General features: G+C 42.3%; 1 protein-coding gene across 7 annotated transcripts in view; it reads left to right on the top strand.

Moving 5' to 3' along the window:
* Nucleotides 1-15,214, top strand: part of Spin1 (spindlin 1) — an 80,286-nt gene that overhangs the window by 55,106 nt on the left and 9,966 nt on the right. For 6 of the 7 annotated variants that reach the window (XM_063227281.1, XM_063227278.1, XM_063227277.1 and 3 more), the window contains one exon: nucleotides 12,541-12,794. In XM_063227281.1, coding sequence (XP_063083351.1) covers nucleotides 12,541-12,794 — 254 coding nt within the window. Of the gene's footprint in view, nucleotides 1-9,508; nucleotides 9,585-12,540; nucleotides 12,795-15,214 lie in introns of all 7 variants that reach the window. The other variant, XM_063227283.1, reaches the window with a different exon arrangement.

Raw genomic sequence — 15,214 nt, 5'->3', positions numbered from 1 at the left:
GGAGGCTGAGGCAGGAGAATTGCCGTGAGTTTAAAGCCAGCTTGGACTACACTGAGTTCAAGGCCAATCTGAACTACATAGACCGTGTTTTTTTGTTTTTTGTTTTTTGTTTTTTTTTTTTTTTTTTAAAGAAAGAAAAAAGTATAAAAAGTTAAACACTTACCTTTTTAAAAACTTAAGAGTTCATGTGCATACCAAATGGAAGAATCTCTCTTTTATGTGCCATGTTGTGGAGAACTTGACTTGGTGTCTTAGCAGGCACACGTCATCTCAAAGACTGGAATACCTTGCTGTGCAGCAAAAGAGCAAAGCTGAAATGGAATGAATGGAGACGGTATCATTTCTCTTTTCCTGTTCTCAGTACAAACCTGAAAATGGGTGGAGGCACTCAGTAGACCGAATAACAGTCCCCACTTTCCCAAGTGGTGGCTGCTAACATGATGAAATGGAGGGAGCAGGGGAGTGTGGAGCCTCGGAGGGGCTGCCTGGTGGCTGCTGCAAGCTTCCTGTGAGACTCCTCACCTGTGAGGCTTGGCCTACCCATGTCTGAAGGCAGGTGCTACAGAGCAGTGCGGCTTTCAGCTTTAAGCAGTGAGATTTTTACAGAAATCAAATATTATAAAAAGCACAGACCTATGTCTTCTCTCTTCTGAGTTGCTTTCAGGTGTGATTTGAGGAATCTTGGCGTTCCCTGTGTGTGGCCTTGGTTTCCAGTGACGGCCATGCTCCTGTGGCCTCCCAGGGTAGTAAGAGTGAGCTGAGGACGGACCTGCACATGGAAGTGTCTATGGTTGCCTGAGGGGGGATCACAGCAGCACCCAGAGCACTCTGCTGTCCTGTCAGGTGCAGGGAGCATTCGTGTGTTGGGTCAGAAGTACACACCACACAGGAAGTGCCACGTAGTGTGGTCTCCTTCCCTTTGTTCTTCCCCCCTCCTGTGTGTGAGTGTGAGTGTGTGTGTGTGTGTGTGTGTGTGTGTGTGTGTGTGTGTAATAAGCAAGTGCTTCACTGTTGAGCTACTTCTCCCTGCCCCCTTGTGTTTGATTTTAAATCACTAGAAATGTTGGAGAACCCTTTCTGGGCTCAGCATGACATTGTTTGGGAAATGCCTTAAAAGTGTACCTTGAAAAGAAAACAGAGCTGGAAAGTTTAATATGAACACATTTAATTATATAGTGATTATTTTTATCTCCCCCTCCCCCAATTGAATAGGGTACAACTTTCCATTTGAAGAGACTGTTAGAAAGGTTAGCTGTGTTTTGGTATGTTTTTCACTATTTCACTTTTGGCGTGGGGGGGGTTTTGAGACGGGGGTCTCACTATGTAGTTCAGGCTGGCCTCGGACTCGCTTTATAGCCTAGGCTGGTCTCAAAACTAACACACATTGCAAAAGTAGACTAGGATCTACTAATCACTAAATAGATGCATTGCCAACAATTTCTTTTTTCTTCCACTTTTTAAGAATCAAGTACTAATCCATTGATGGAGAATGTCGTTTGACTTCCTCTTCATCCCTGGTGTGGTTTCGTGTAGTTTCTGTGGTTTCTCTGTCATGGAGAAACTGAGCACTTAGATGAGGAAGCTGATGCCACAGGAGATTAACTTGTCCACAGGCCTACAGTTCATCATCGATTATGTCTAGGGCTCAGAAACAGGACTGTCTCATGCCACACCATAGTCCCTGGGCCACAGGGTTTGGTGTCTGATGAAAAATCAGTCATTTAAGTCACAGATGTGTGGACTGGGTGACACTTGGTGCAAGGCACCTAAACACATCATGGTGTTGACATCCTCAGCCTCTGTCTAAATTTTTGAGACAGCATCTTTCTGTGTTGCACAGCTGCCAAGAATGGACCCCAACTTGTGAACCTCCTGCCTCTGCCTCCAGAAGGCTGATCTTTTAGGCGTGTGCCACCACGCCCATATTGTGGCAGGTATTAACTTAGAACGTCATGACATAGAATGTCTGACATAGTATATGACACTTTCAGCCTTGCACCAACTTGTTACTTGCAGCTGCCAAGCAGTTTGTACATTCAGGGCTCAGAAACTGGAAAACATGGTTTTGGTTTGGCACATGCCTGCTGCTTGGTTCTCCCCTTGGCACCTTGTACAAATGGATCTAAGCTCTTTCATTAATAAAATCAATACAAATCCTATAAATTGAGTCTATTTGCATTGGTTTGAGTAATTACTGCCCAAATAGAAATCCTATTCATATGGCTTAGAAATTACTACCGTTATTACCAGATTTATTTTGTCTTTAAAACATTTTACATGTAATGGTGGCTGAATTGTATAGTATATGCAGAATGTCACAACTTTTTTTGTAGCCACAGTGGCACCCATTATTCCCTTCTCTCTCTCTCTTTTTTTTTTTTTGAGAATGTCTTGCAGTGTAGTTCAGGCTGGCCTCATTCACGGTGGTCCTCCTGCCTCAGCCTCCCAAGTGCTGAAATTATAGGAGTGTATTACCAAGCTTGGCAGATGATTTTCTGTAACATTCTCCATATGACTTACGTGCATTTTTTTAAACACGCAATTTCTTGTTGATTCTAAGTAAGCTTTAACAGAGTGAATTTTTTTCCAGTAATTGTGCTCATGGCATTTCTTCGAGCCTTAATAGTTCATCAGTAACCAATTCCCTAAATTTTAACATGGCTACCTTACAAGCACCCTATTGCCAGTGTATTTAATACCTATGTACAACCACTGTACTATACCTCAAATAAGCTGTTACAGTCTCTGATACCATTTTAGTGTTTTCCTTATGGACTGTAATCTGATGACATTTGGTCTGCTAAATCAGTGCCTATCTTTGCAATACTGTAATCAGAGACCCACTGAGATGTGTACAGGCCACCCTGTTCAACTGCCAGTTCCAATCGGAACCTCTCGGCGGGGAACCTGCCAATTGCAGCGGTCCCAAGAGTGTGTGATGAATAGTATGCCATTCTAATCACCGCTCATCTTTACCATCAGTGCTTGTGGCGGGAAAACTCACCTCAGATCTAAGTTGTTCACTAAGTAATTAGAAATGCTATGATACTGTATTTCAGTTCTTTTGGAATGAATAGATTAATACTCTAAAAATAGAACTGCTCTTAACAAAAAGGACAACAGAAATTAAGTGAAGAAATCTGTGTCGTTAGAATTAAATAAGTCTGCTTTTATATGTAACTTCTTGTCTCAGGTTAGCAGTAAATGAAAACTAACCTTACTGTAAAAGTGAAATACTTGTCATTGTAGAAAAATCTGAGAATACCGGCAAACACAGAGGAAGCTTTTAATAATGTATTGTGTATTTTAAATCTTTAAAAATACCTTTATGAGTAATTGTGTGTAAAATTATTTTCATGTAGTTTTTAATATTTGTGTTTTTAAAAGCCTTTACATTTGGGCTGGGGATTTAGCTCAGCGGCATAAGCACCTGCCTTGCAAGCAGGCGGTCGTGAGTTCGTCCCTGGTACCGATAAAAATGAAAAAGACCAAAAAAAAAAAAAAACCCTTTACATTTGCCATGATTTTAATAGTTATATGATTAATTTATTCTAGCAATATATAACATACTACAGTTAATCAATGGAGCCTGTTGAGGGTTTCGGTTTTGTTTTGGGTGGTGGTGGTTCTTTGAGAGTCTTACTGTGATTCGGGCTGACCCTGAACTCACTGTGCGGCCCAGGCTGACCTTGAATTCGCAGTGGTCTTACTGCCTCAACTTCTTGTGTTGGGATTATAATAGGCATGTTGCATCACAATTGGCTTATTGAGTATTTTTTATTTTATGGAGTATTTTGTGTTTTATTTCTTCTGTTAACTTTTTTGCATATCCATCAGTTTCTTTTTGTAGATTCCCAGATGTGGATTTACAGAGATATAGATCCTCCTGGGGTAAAACTTGAGCTGTGGGCTGCCAGATCATTCACTTAGGAAGGTTGGGTGTCTTGGTGAAGTGGCTAGAAAGTGGCACTGTACCATGATTTGCAGTAAAGTGATCAGCACGTGTTGTGCCTGTTACTAATGGAAAGGAGTCATCCTACTGGCAGACCAGGGCATGAGAAATCTAGGTGAGCAGGTGGGAAGAAGTCATATCAAAAGTGCTGTAATAAGAGTGCTGAAAACAATGATCTACACAAAGTGAGCATTGAGTCTGGCCTTAGAAGACTGTCGGGGTCCAATATGGGAAAGGCCGTGCAGACTTAGGGTAGTGGCTTGGGGCACAGACTGCAGTCATAAAGGAAGAGGTGGACCTGGCATTGGAATGCAGGTGCGAGGCTCTGCTCCCTTCCCCTTGGAGTCACTGCTCGCCTCCTGAATGCCATACACCTGCCTAGACTTCGCTGCTGTCCCCAGAGCCCGCATGGTGTGCAGTGACCAGGGACTCTCCTTAGGCTGAGGGTACGCGTTGTAGCTGCAGGTCACAGTCTTGGCCTGCATCTCTGAGTGAGAGCACCACAGATCATCAGTGACACTCCAAGAAGGCAGGGATCCCCAGCTAATGGGGAGTTGGAGAGGCACCCTGCCAGCCGGCCCTAACGCATTTGTGGGAAAATTCGGGCTGGGGCCTGTGTATAAAAACTGTCCTCATATATTGGAAAATGTGGTTAGTACAGCCATTCCCAATTAGATGGTAAAAACTAGTTCTTAGAAATAGAAAATGCATTGTGGAACACATCAGTAGTCCCAGCACTGGGAGGCTGAGGCAGGAGGATTACTATGAGTTTGAGGCCAGCCTAGGCTACACAGTGAGACACTGTCTCAAAAAAAAAAAGAAAAACGAAAATATCATGTAAGACATTTAACAGATAAGCTGAAAGTAAGACTTCTATGTAATTGAGGGAATTTAGGGTTTATTCAAAATGGAAAGAATGTGAAGGCAGACCGTGGAGGATTGATCTAAAGGTGTTACCTTTTGTTAATGAGATTCTAAAGGGAATGAAAGAAAAAAGAATAAATATGGAAGAGAGTTTGCTCAGCTCCTTTTAAAGGGACCAGGTTTTAGTAATGAATAGTTTAAAATGTGTCAAATCCAGGGCTGGGGATTTAGCTCAGCGGCATAAGCGCCTGCCTTGCAAGCAGGCAGTCATGAGTTCGATCCCCGGTACCGATAAAAAGGAAAAAGACAAAAAAAAAAAAAAAAGAAAAGAAAAAAAAATGTGTCAAATCCTGGTGACATTTGAAAATCAAGGAACAAAGAATTCTACAAGTAACCCGAAAAGAAAAACAGGTTCCCCACCAAGGAACAAGGATCAAATTGACATCTAATACCTACAACCCTATGAGATAAAAGAAAGTTATTGTTCAGCTCATATACTGAATGTGGAAGATGGTGGTAGCCTGACTTGTATATCTAGGCAGTTCAGAGATGAGGGCAAAATAATAATTCTTGGCTTGCAAGAATCTTAAGAGTGTTTGTTTCTGAACTTTATCTTAATTAACAGGACATATTTATAAAACATGACAGTATTAATGGAAAACAAAAAACTTTTATTTCTAAATAGTGTTTTAAATAAAGTTATTAAAAGTAGGTGTGGTCTGGGCCCTGTAGCACATGTAAGGGGACAGCCTTACTATACATCCACACAGCAAGACCCTGTCTCAGGAACCAGAACACCAGACCTAGAACCCTAAGACAGTTAGCAGAGTGCAGGTGATCAGCATCAGAGGCCTAAATTCAGCAATGCAGTGGGAGTGCGAGGACTTGAGGATTTTTTTAACTAAGTTTTTTTTAGTTGATTTAATCTTACTTTATGTAAGGAAGGAAAAGTGTAGGCTTTAATCATAGATTTTGGTAGAAAAATGGAAGTATAAGAACCCTTGGAAAGTTAAAGGTAACTGCTGGAAGATTACAGATAAGACTCCTTACACTAGCAGCTTCATTTGGTGAAAAGGAACTTCGTCATTGTACCTATATAAATAAAGGAAGAAAGGGAGATAAATTGTCTTACTTAGAAGAAGGTAAGATCCACCTAAAAAGGATTGTGTATCTTCAAAACGAAAGAACAGTGGCTCTGTGTGGTTGCATACACCTGTGATTCTAACGCTCTAGGAAGCTGAGACAGGCCAGCATGGGCAGTCTGGTGACTTCTAGAGATGCACTTCTAGTGGAAGTGAAACAGGACTGGGGATGCAGCTCAGTGCAAAGGATGTGGACTTAGTTCCAGTGCCACAAACAGATGATCCTGGAGCCACTTTGAGCAGGCTCTTGCTGAGGGGATGAGGGGACCTGAGATGCTTACCGTATGCCAAGGAGGGGGAAGATGGTATTCCAGTCCCCAGAGCTGGCCACTGTGGAAACTGCTGTCCTGAAACATGATTGACTACTGTCAGGAGGAGCCGCAGATAATCCTGCTTACAGAAAAAGGCTACTGGTAAGTGTAGGAAGGATGAGCAACTGAGTGGAAATTGTTTCTGGCTGAGTCCTATTGGTTTTGTTAAAAATGAAAGTGCTGAAACTTATGCCTTTGAATGTAGACAAGAACCCACTCTGGCTGTAGCACTGTCCAGAGAAACAGCAGGCAGAGGGGACAGGTGCATAGGTGCATGGAGGGAGGAGGCCACGTTACCCAACTGTCTCTGCTTAAGGGGCTGAGGAGTCCTGAGCCTGTGGGCCAGGCAAGGTAGGAGTGGTGCAGCAGCTCTGAACCAGGGCTGTCCCAGGCAGGGAGCTTTCAGTGTGCAGGTGTGCATGTCAGTTCTGGCTTGGCAACCTTCACAGGTGACAGCTACGCTGTTACTTACCAGGTGTCTTGAATACTGTGGCATAGCCAAGTGGACACGGAAGATTGATTAGCACACTGGCAAAGTGCCCTATTTTCCTGCTGTTCTCAAGTAAAGGGAGTCTGTAAGTTGTAGAGTGGTGCATGTGGTTGAACCCTTTGCTCAGTGAGGTCTGGGCACCTACCTTAGCCTTTGCGCTCAGTCTGAAGAAGGCCCAGTGCTGTCAAGAGTCATTGGGGTTTTGGCCACCCAGAAATCAACAACAACAAAAAAATAAATAAATATAATTATTTATTTGAAGGGGGAAAAAGTGTTGCTGAAAAGAATTCTTTTTTTTTTTTTTTCTTTCCTTTTTATTGGTACCAGGGATCGAACTCACGACTGCCTGCTTGTAAGGCAGGTGCTTATGCCGCTGAGCTAAATCCCTAGCCCCTTGAAAAGAATTGTTATATTCTAAAAGAGAAATGTAATCTTCAGCACCTATTTCCTAAAATGGCCAATTGAATTTCATGGTATATTTCTAGAAATTACAAAAATGTATAAAAATCTTTCTTTGAGTTCTGAGTGTTGGGAGTAATGAATTACAGGCTTCATGCTTTATTTTGCTCTTATCTCTCTGTTAAGTTTCAGATCGATGTCTTGTTTTTGGTGTCTGAGTTAAATGCAGTTTTTCATTCATGTCTTAGAAGATGTCTAGTCAGTCCTTACTGTGAATAGTTTCTTCCAGCTTTGAGAGTTGTGTTAAATTCGTGTGGTTAGAACTTAACTCTTAACCACATGAGTTTGACCTGTATGGTTCTACTTATGTGGCTTTGGGCAGGGTGGGACCTGCAACAGTTGGAAAAAAATTCACAGAGTGAACTTTGTAACCTATAAATATTATACATATATATATGTATATATACACACACACATGTATATATATGAGAGAATAAAGGGATGTGATGAATGCATAAAACACATTTATAAATAACAGTTTGTTTTATCATTTCTTACCATAAAATACAGACATTTGTTAGGAAAGGTTGTGCAGGTGCTAACGAACTCTTAACAGCATCATTCTCAGTGGCAAGAAATGTAGACAGGCTCAGGTGTTTGCTGCTGGGTGATGGTCGTTGTGTCAGTGTCACCCTTGCTGTACATGGCTGCAGTTCTGTGAGCAGCGTATCAGTAAAACAGGGTCCCTGGAGGTGTGTGTGTGTGTGTGTGTGTGCGCGCGCGCGCGTGTGTGTAATTATGTGGAAGGTGCATGTAGAACATGCTAAGTGACCGTCTGTGTGAGGGAGGCACAGAGGGAGGCTGCTGGTCGGTGAGCAGGGAGCTTTGGCTGTGCTGAGGGTGCTCCCGACTGCTTGTTGTGCAGCTCAGAACATGTGTTGTTTCCGCCCGTCCTGTCCCGAAGCCTCCTTGATGGTCTGAAGCACGTGGGCCTGTGACTTTTTCAGGAGGCCCTCGTGAGACCAGCCTTCTGCGTCCGTATGTGTTCCTTACAGTTTTACCTCGGACCTTTCTACTTGGTATTATACTTTATAATCTTAGCTGGCTACAAAACCCTTGCCGTACATCTCTTTGCTCTGAAAAGGTTTAAGTTAGTTACCCCATTATCTTCTGGCATAAATTGTGCTGCCAAAATCTGATTTTCTTTACTTTATACTTGATTTGATCCTTTTGCCTGAAGGCCCAAAGGGTGTTATTTTCTTTAAAATCCATTTACTGAGATGACTTAGCACCAGTCATTCTTGCATTTGTTCAAGTTTTATTTGAGGAAATTTTTTTTGAATTATGGTTTTTAGTATTGTTTTTTCCCATTTCTTGGATTTCAGGTTCTGTCATATAGATGCTGTGTCTGTCACTGTCTCTGAACTCATTTTTGCTCCATCTGTGTCCTTTTCACCATCCTTTCCCTTTATAAGCACCCCTGGTGTCATTTCTTCTAGTTCCTCTGTTTAGTCTTCTTGTTTAATTTCTTTCCTCTGCCCACCCCCAAAATTGCTAGCTGTTTCTTTACTTTGTTTGACTTTTCTCACGTGTCTTAGCTGTGTCTTTTCTGAGATTTTCTGTTTTTGATGTATATGTTCCTATGTTAATTAGGGTTTTCAGGTAAACAAAACCAGAGGAGGATAAATATAGAAGAGATTTGTTACATGAGTTGATTCCTGTGGCTTGCAGGCAGAGACCTCCACAGACCACTGCAGGAGAGCGTGTAGATGGTCTCCGTGCACTTGCAGATCCTCAGTCTGCTCACCTAAATGAGGAGGGAGGTGCCAAGATGACTTCTTTGTCTGGAGAGCTCTGAATCTGCCTCTGCTGGTTTCTTGTGACAAATTTAAAGTCCTCCGAGTAGCCATCTCTGTCCCCTTTCTGAGCTCTGCCTTTGGGGATCTCCCTTCATGTCCTCTGCCCTCTCATCCTGCTGTGCTGAGGGTTTACCCACTCAGTTGGGTACCCTGAGAGCAGAAAGAGCCCAGTGGTTTTCTGGCCTCACCGTCCCCCTCCTGGGTGAGTGCTGCTTGTTGGCCATGGCGACCATATGTGCTGGAAGTCCCCTTCACCAGCCCTCCAGCATATTAAATTTGGCTGAGTTTATGTAACTGGTTCAGGATAAATTATTCCTACTTAGAATGTATAGAGTATAACTTTAAATATTACAACCTACCGTACGTTGTTTAAAACTCGTGTGTGTTACGTGTCAGGTGTTAACTAGTACTCACGGTGTATCATCAGCAGGAGTATTTTACCGGTAAAGCTGAGACAGGACTTGTTCTTTCATCAGTTTCTCCTTTTGCAGTGTATCAGCATCAAGTTGGGTTTGGCCTACTGCTTGCGCATAGACCAAGGATTATACTTTGTCTTTGGATTTCAAGGTGAAACAAAGTTTCTTTGCTGATGTATTGTTATAAATTTTTCAGTTGCTAGTATTCCAGGAGTAATGTAACTTGATATCAAGTGTTTGTAATATTACATTAAATATTTGTCATAAATTGTGTGACTAAGAGTTAGGTGTTTTAGAGAAATATTGCATTGTTGTAAGTTAGCCTGAATTCTAGTTTCAGTAAAAGTTAAATCCAAGGTTTATTCATGTTGTTTAAATCAGTAGAAAAAGAATTTTTAGACTGTTGTATTGGGTGGAATAGTTGTCTGTTTCTTTTAGTTTTGAAGTAATTACCTTTGTTAGTTTTCCTGTCCCTGAGACACAGTACCTATATCGACAACTTCAAGGAGGAGAGGTTTAATTTGGTTCATGGTTTAGAAGATTCTAAAGATTTAGATGATCGTCCCACTCCAGGGCAGAAACCACATGGTATGGGACGGGGCAGAGAGAAGTTGCTTATTAGGTCCCAGTGTCGAGTGGAGCCAGACGACACGCGCCAAAGAAACGGGCATTGCATTTGGGTATGTAGTACTCAAAACCACGCTCCACCAGACAGCCCCAGGAGTGTGCTTTACTAACCTGCTAGGTGTTTCTTAGTACAGGGAAGTTGACATGTCAGACTAACAGTCACCGTCTACCTTCTGGTCAGCTGCACATTCATACAAACCTTAAACCATACTTTAGGGAAAATTGCAAGTTCACAATTTCCCCTAGCATAGTACAGTTATCCAACTTACAACCAGAAACTCAATTGTCTTTCCCTAAAGTCTGAATAGTTTCAGCATTTTTCAAGTCTAATTTAAGACAAGTCCAGCATAATGTAAATTCTTAGCTGTGAACTGCTGTAAAAATAAAAAGTTACATAATCCCAAGGTGCAACATGCAGGATAAGCACACCCATTCTAAAAGGGAGGAAGAGCAATGGAAAAGAATCAGACAAAGCAAGACCCACACCCCACCGGCTGCTGCTGAGTCCTCCTGCTCCTTGTCTGGCACGGGAGGATCATGGTGGTGTGATGTGAGTTTCAGCGGGTATGGGCAGTTCTAACCTGATGGACTTGGTGTTGCAGGCGAAGTGAGCTCTCTTGGAGTAGCTTTGTGCATGATTTGCAGCTTTCCCCAGCAGATAATCTTTGTCCTGGCACCTTTAGTCTCCTGGGGTCTCCACCGCACCTTTGGCTTCGTTTTCATAACTTCTCCCACTGCAGTCTTGCGCATACGGAGCCTCCCAGGCCTTTCTTTCCAGTCTAGATGGAAACTTTCTTGACTCTACAACTGTTGTGCATGCCAGTAAAACTAGCGTCTCATGGGCATTGCCAGTCACCTGCCAACTCAGCAGTGATGGCTCCTTTTGCCAAAGCTACAGCAGCCTCTTAGTGCCTTGATGGCTAGCAGAGTGAAATGAATCCCAGAAAGTCAATTCCCTGGGAGGCCTTTCTCCAGCACCTCAGGGACTGTCTTCTCAATAGAAAGGTTTATATTTTGCACCCTTCACCCTGCTATGGGTGGGGGCTTGATGATTCTTGAGATGCCCTCAAGTTCTCTTTCCTCTTGTGCTTGTACAAAGTGCTTGCTTCAATGGTGCTAGTCTCTCTAGTTTCTGTTCCTCTTTTGGCCTCAACTTTATACATAGTTCTTTGTGAGCCATCAATTTAAATTTTTCTGAAAATTTCCTATTGCCTTTTGCAAAAGGAAATGTGTCTATGCAACAGCCTGTCTTAATTTCCTCTACCAAATTAATCAATCACTCTTAAAATTAGCGTCCTTGCAAAGTCTCAGAATGTGGGCAAAATGTAGACTTTCTGCCAGAGTAACACTGACACCTCTAGTCTTAATGCTTGTGGAGTCCTGGTTCCCAGTTGAAACCTCCTCCTGACTTTTACTGTCAGCATTTTGGTCTTTTGTGCTCCGAGCAGAATCATATGTCAGGCACTGCATTCTGCCTTCTAATACCTCTCTAATTCACGTCTCCAAACCTTTCTACACTCCTCCAGGAAAAGAGTTCCAGAGGCTTTTTAAACCACATAGTCTGGCTTGGTGGCACAGCACCTCCTTGGCAAGCCCAAGGTTGTGAGTTCAATTTCCGGAACAAATAAATAAATAAATGAATCAACCAATCAGCCAACCACATGGTCAGGTACAGTCACACAGCAATGACCCCACTTGTGTGGTACCACTTCTCTGTGTTAGCTCTCCTATTGCTGAGACACAGTGCCTGACACCCACATTGTAAAGAGGAAAGTTTTGACTTGGTGCATAGTTGCAGGAGATTCAGTATGCAGTCATCTAGCTCCAGGGCAGAACCCTGACAAGGAAGTAACCAGGCAGAGCACTCTCTGTTCACGGTAGCTGGGAGAGCAGAGCCCAAGCATCAGCCAGTACGTTCTTGAGCATCAGGTACCCAGACCAAGGAGGCCAGACCCCCATGACCCATCCAGATACACCCAGAAGTGTGTGCTCTACTGATTTTCTTGTTGTCTCTTGGTCCTGTGAAGGTGACATATCAGAATTCACAGTTGCGCTATCATACGAAGTGCGTGCATATATCGTTATTGTTGGTCACTCCTTCCTTTTCTTTAATTCAGACAATTCCTAGATAATTGAGTTAAAGGAAAACTGAGAAAGCTGAAAAGCTGGTGTTTGGGAGTATGCCTTACATTCCTATTGATAAATGGTTTTTTTGTGCCTGTGCACAGCTCAGGTGCCCAGCATGCTCCTGTTGCTAACGAACCATGTCAAATGTTTGTTGTTGGACATGGCCTCACCTGTGAACACCACTAATGGGGGTAGGAGCCAAGCTCCTGTGTCCCCGAAGCCGAAGCCGGAGTGTGGCAGGCAGGAGTGTGCATGTCCCTTGGGGCTGTCTGTAAAGGGAGTGTAGCTGGCGGTGGTGTTGGATCTTATGTGCACTCTCTTGAGATGATAATACTTTGTGTGTGTGAATACAGAAAACATCGGAGCAGTGTGGGACCAAGCAAGCCTGTGTCCCAGCCCCGGCGGAACATCGTAGGCTGCAGGATCCAGCACGGCTGGAGGGAGGGCAACGGCCCTGTCACCCAATGGAAGGGGACTGTCCTGGACCAGGTGCCTGTGAACCCTTCTTTGTATCTTATAAAGTACGATGGATTTGACTGTGTTTATGGACTAGAACTTAATAAAGATGAGAGAGTTTCTGCGCTCGAAGTCCTTCCTGATAGAGTTGGTAAGTTGTTCTTACTGTCTGCACATTGTTGTTCTAAAAATGATGAGAAATGGATGCTTTTTAAAAAACGTTGTTGGTGTCTATACTTTTGGAAATCAGGGACCCCTGATAAAACTTTCAATCAGTCATCCAGAACCACAGAAGTTGATCCAAAGCAGATGTTCTGAAAGTACAGTTTAAGAAATGGTGATGGATATAGAGATATGTAAAATGTTTTCTCAACAAGTTTACAAATAATAATTTCTCATAATGTTGTTTCTGACATTTTTGCTAAGTATTACTCTGTTCATTTCATCAGGTAAAGTGACTAGGAAAAGCTTTTCTACATTTAGTTTACAATCTTGATGTGAATTGAATCTGTATATAAATGATAATTGTCTGCTCTTTGAGCTAAGTGTAAGAACCAAAACACAAGGTTTATTATAGTGTGTGTTTGAGCAGTGGAAGGCATTAAAAAATACAGCTTCAGCACATCTAGAATTAAAAAGCAGGAGTTTGGGGATCAAATTGTCAAAGAAAATCTAGTTTCTCTTTCAGACTATATCATTGTGTTCTTGGGAAAGTTGCTTCCCCAACAAATTAATAACTCTTTGTCACAACAGCAAGTTAATTTGTTAATCTTCCCTTAGAGAATAAATGCTAAATCTTCCTTTGTCCTGTATACACACTTTGATATTCCCAAAAATCTTTCTTAGATTTAAATCTTTTGCATTTTCAACAATTTGTACTTTCTTGGTTTGTTTGTGGTGGTTTTTTTGTTTTGTTTTGTTTTTGTAGCACTTGGGAATTGAATCCAGGGCCTTTGTGCATGTATGTTATTAGGCAGGTACTCTACTGCTGAACTACATTCCCAGCCTTCTTTTAAATTCTTGGGGTGGGTCTCATTAAATTCCCCAGGCTGGCCTTGATCTTTTATTTTGTCCTGTCTCAGTTTTCCAAGTGATTATAAGTGTGACTACATTCTTGTTCTACTTCTTGTGTATATATCCTGTATTTACTCATCATCTTGACCTCAGTCCATATCCAAAGTTTAAAATGTTAACTTATGTGAGGCACTTATTTGCAGGCTAAATATTACACACTTAAAGAATTTATTTGTGCTAAATAACTGTTGTATATTTCTTCCAGACCCAAAATGTTAGTCTCCATCCCTTCTAGGGCAAAGCTCCAGCTTCTGTGAGCCTTCCTGTATATGATTGCTGTGTGTCCTATGTTCACAGATTCTTTTGTTGTCTTTGGACAGCTATAGACAGGTATTTCTGGAAGTAGGTGTCTCTGGTACATGATGTGGTTATTTGGGGTTACCCCCGTTTCCAGCAGTAGATGGGGATTCCTGTAATAGCAGGTGGATAATGTGGTTTGGAAGGAGGGATCAGAAGCCTGCGTGCACATTGGGAACATGCATGCCCAGTTCAGTTCATGGTCAGATGCTGTTAATGTTAGTGTTCACCATGATAGATGGACCCTTTGTTTATATCTTACAGAAAGAATACAGTCTCCCTAACTGTTTAAGGCAGTGCACTGGACTGTAGTTATGTTTTCTTTAAGTTGATGGTAGAGAAAAAAATAAATCATCTGATTGTCTGATGGCAGAGCAGTGTTTTCCAAGACAGGGCCTGGGGCGCTGTGGGGTTTCCTGAAGCCCATTTAGGACAGTAAGGTATAATTTGCTCTCCTCATTTTTATTCCTCCACAGTTGCATAGTGGCATTGCCCGCTGACTAACTCACAGACACATTGTGGGCAGTGTGCGGTTTATAAATCATACATTCAGCAGAGATCCAGTCACAGGGCGAGACTGACAGTGGTTTTCTTCTGTTTTGTTTGTTTTTGTTTTTTGAGCCCAGGTGTCTGTGTAGTTCAGGCTGACCTTATACTTGGTGATCCTCTGGCCTCAGGCTTCCAGCAGCTGGGATTATAGATGTGTACCACCATGTCTGGCAAGACTGACGGTTTTTTAAGATAGTGGTTAAAAAAACATGAAAGTATTTTAACCATTTTATAAGTGTGCAATTTAGTGTATAGTATTTATTTAAAAACTTAACATAAAAGTTAGTATTTTAAGCCTGGTGTGGTGGCACACGCCTATGATCCCAGCAGTCGGGAGACTGAAGCAGGAGGTTCAGTGCAAGTTTGAGACCAGCCTGAGTTACAAAGTGAACTCAAGGCCAGCTTGAACTGCATAGAGAAACTCTGTCTCAAAAAGACCAACACAACCAAAACAGGTGTACTGTTCAGCAGGGTTGGTCTGTTCACATTATTGTGGAAATTGGTAGCCAGTAAGCAGCAAGTCTCCTTTGTGTCCTTCTCCCTTAGCTCCTGGCACTCAGCTCATGTATCTTCTGTCTCTTACGGATTTGGCTACTCTAGCAACTTCATGTATGGTTTGTCCAGTTTATTTCCCCAGGCACAATGTCCTTA

This window comes from Cavia porcellus, unplaced genomic scaffold (genome assembly GCF_034190915.1).
Source record: "Cavia porcellus strain 051 isolate PalLab524CR breed Dunkin Hartley unplaced genomic scaffold, mCavPor4.1 scaffold_17, whole genome shotgun sequence".
Taxonomy (NCBI): domain Eukaryota; kingdom Metazoa; phylum Chordata; class Mammalia; order Rodentia; family Caviidae; genus Cavia; species Cavia porcellus.
Note: the sequence above shows the minus strand (reverse complement) of the source record. Positions and strands in the feature narration are given on the sequence as shown.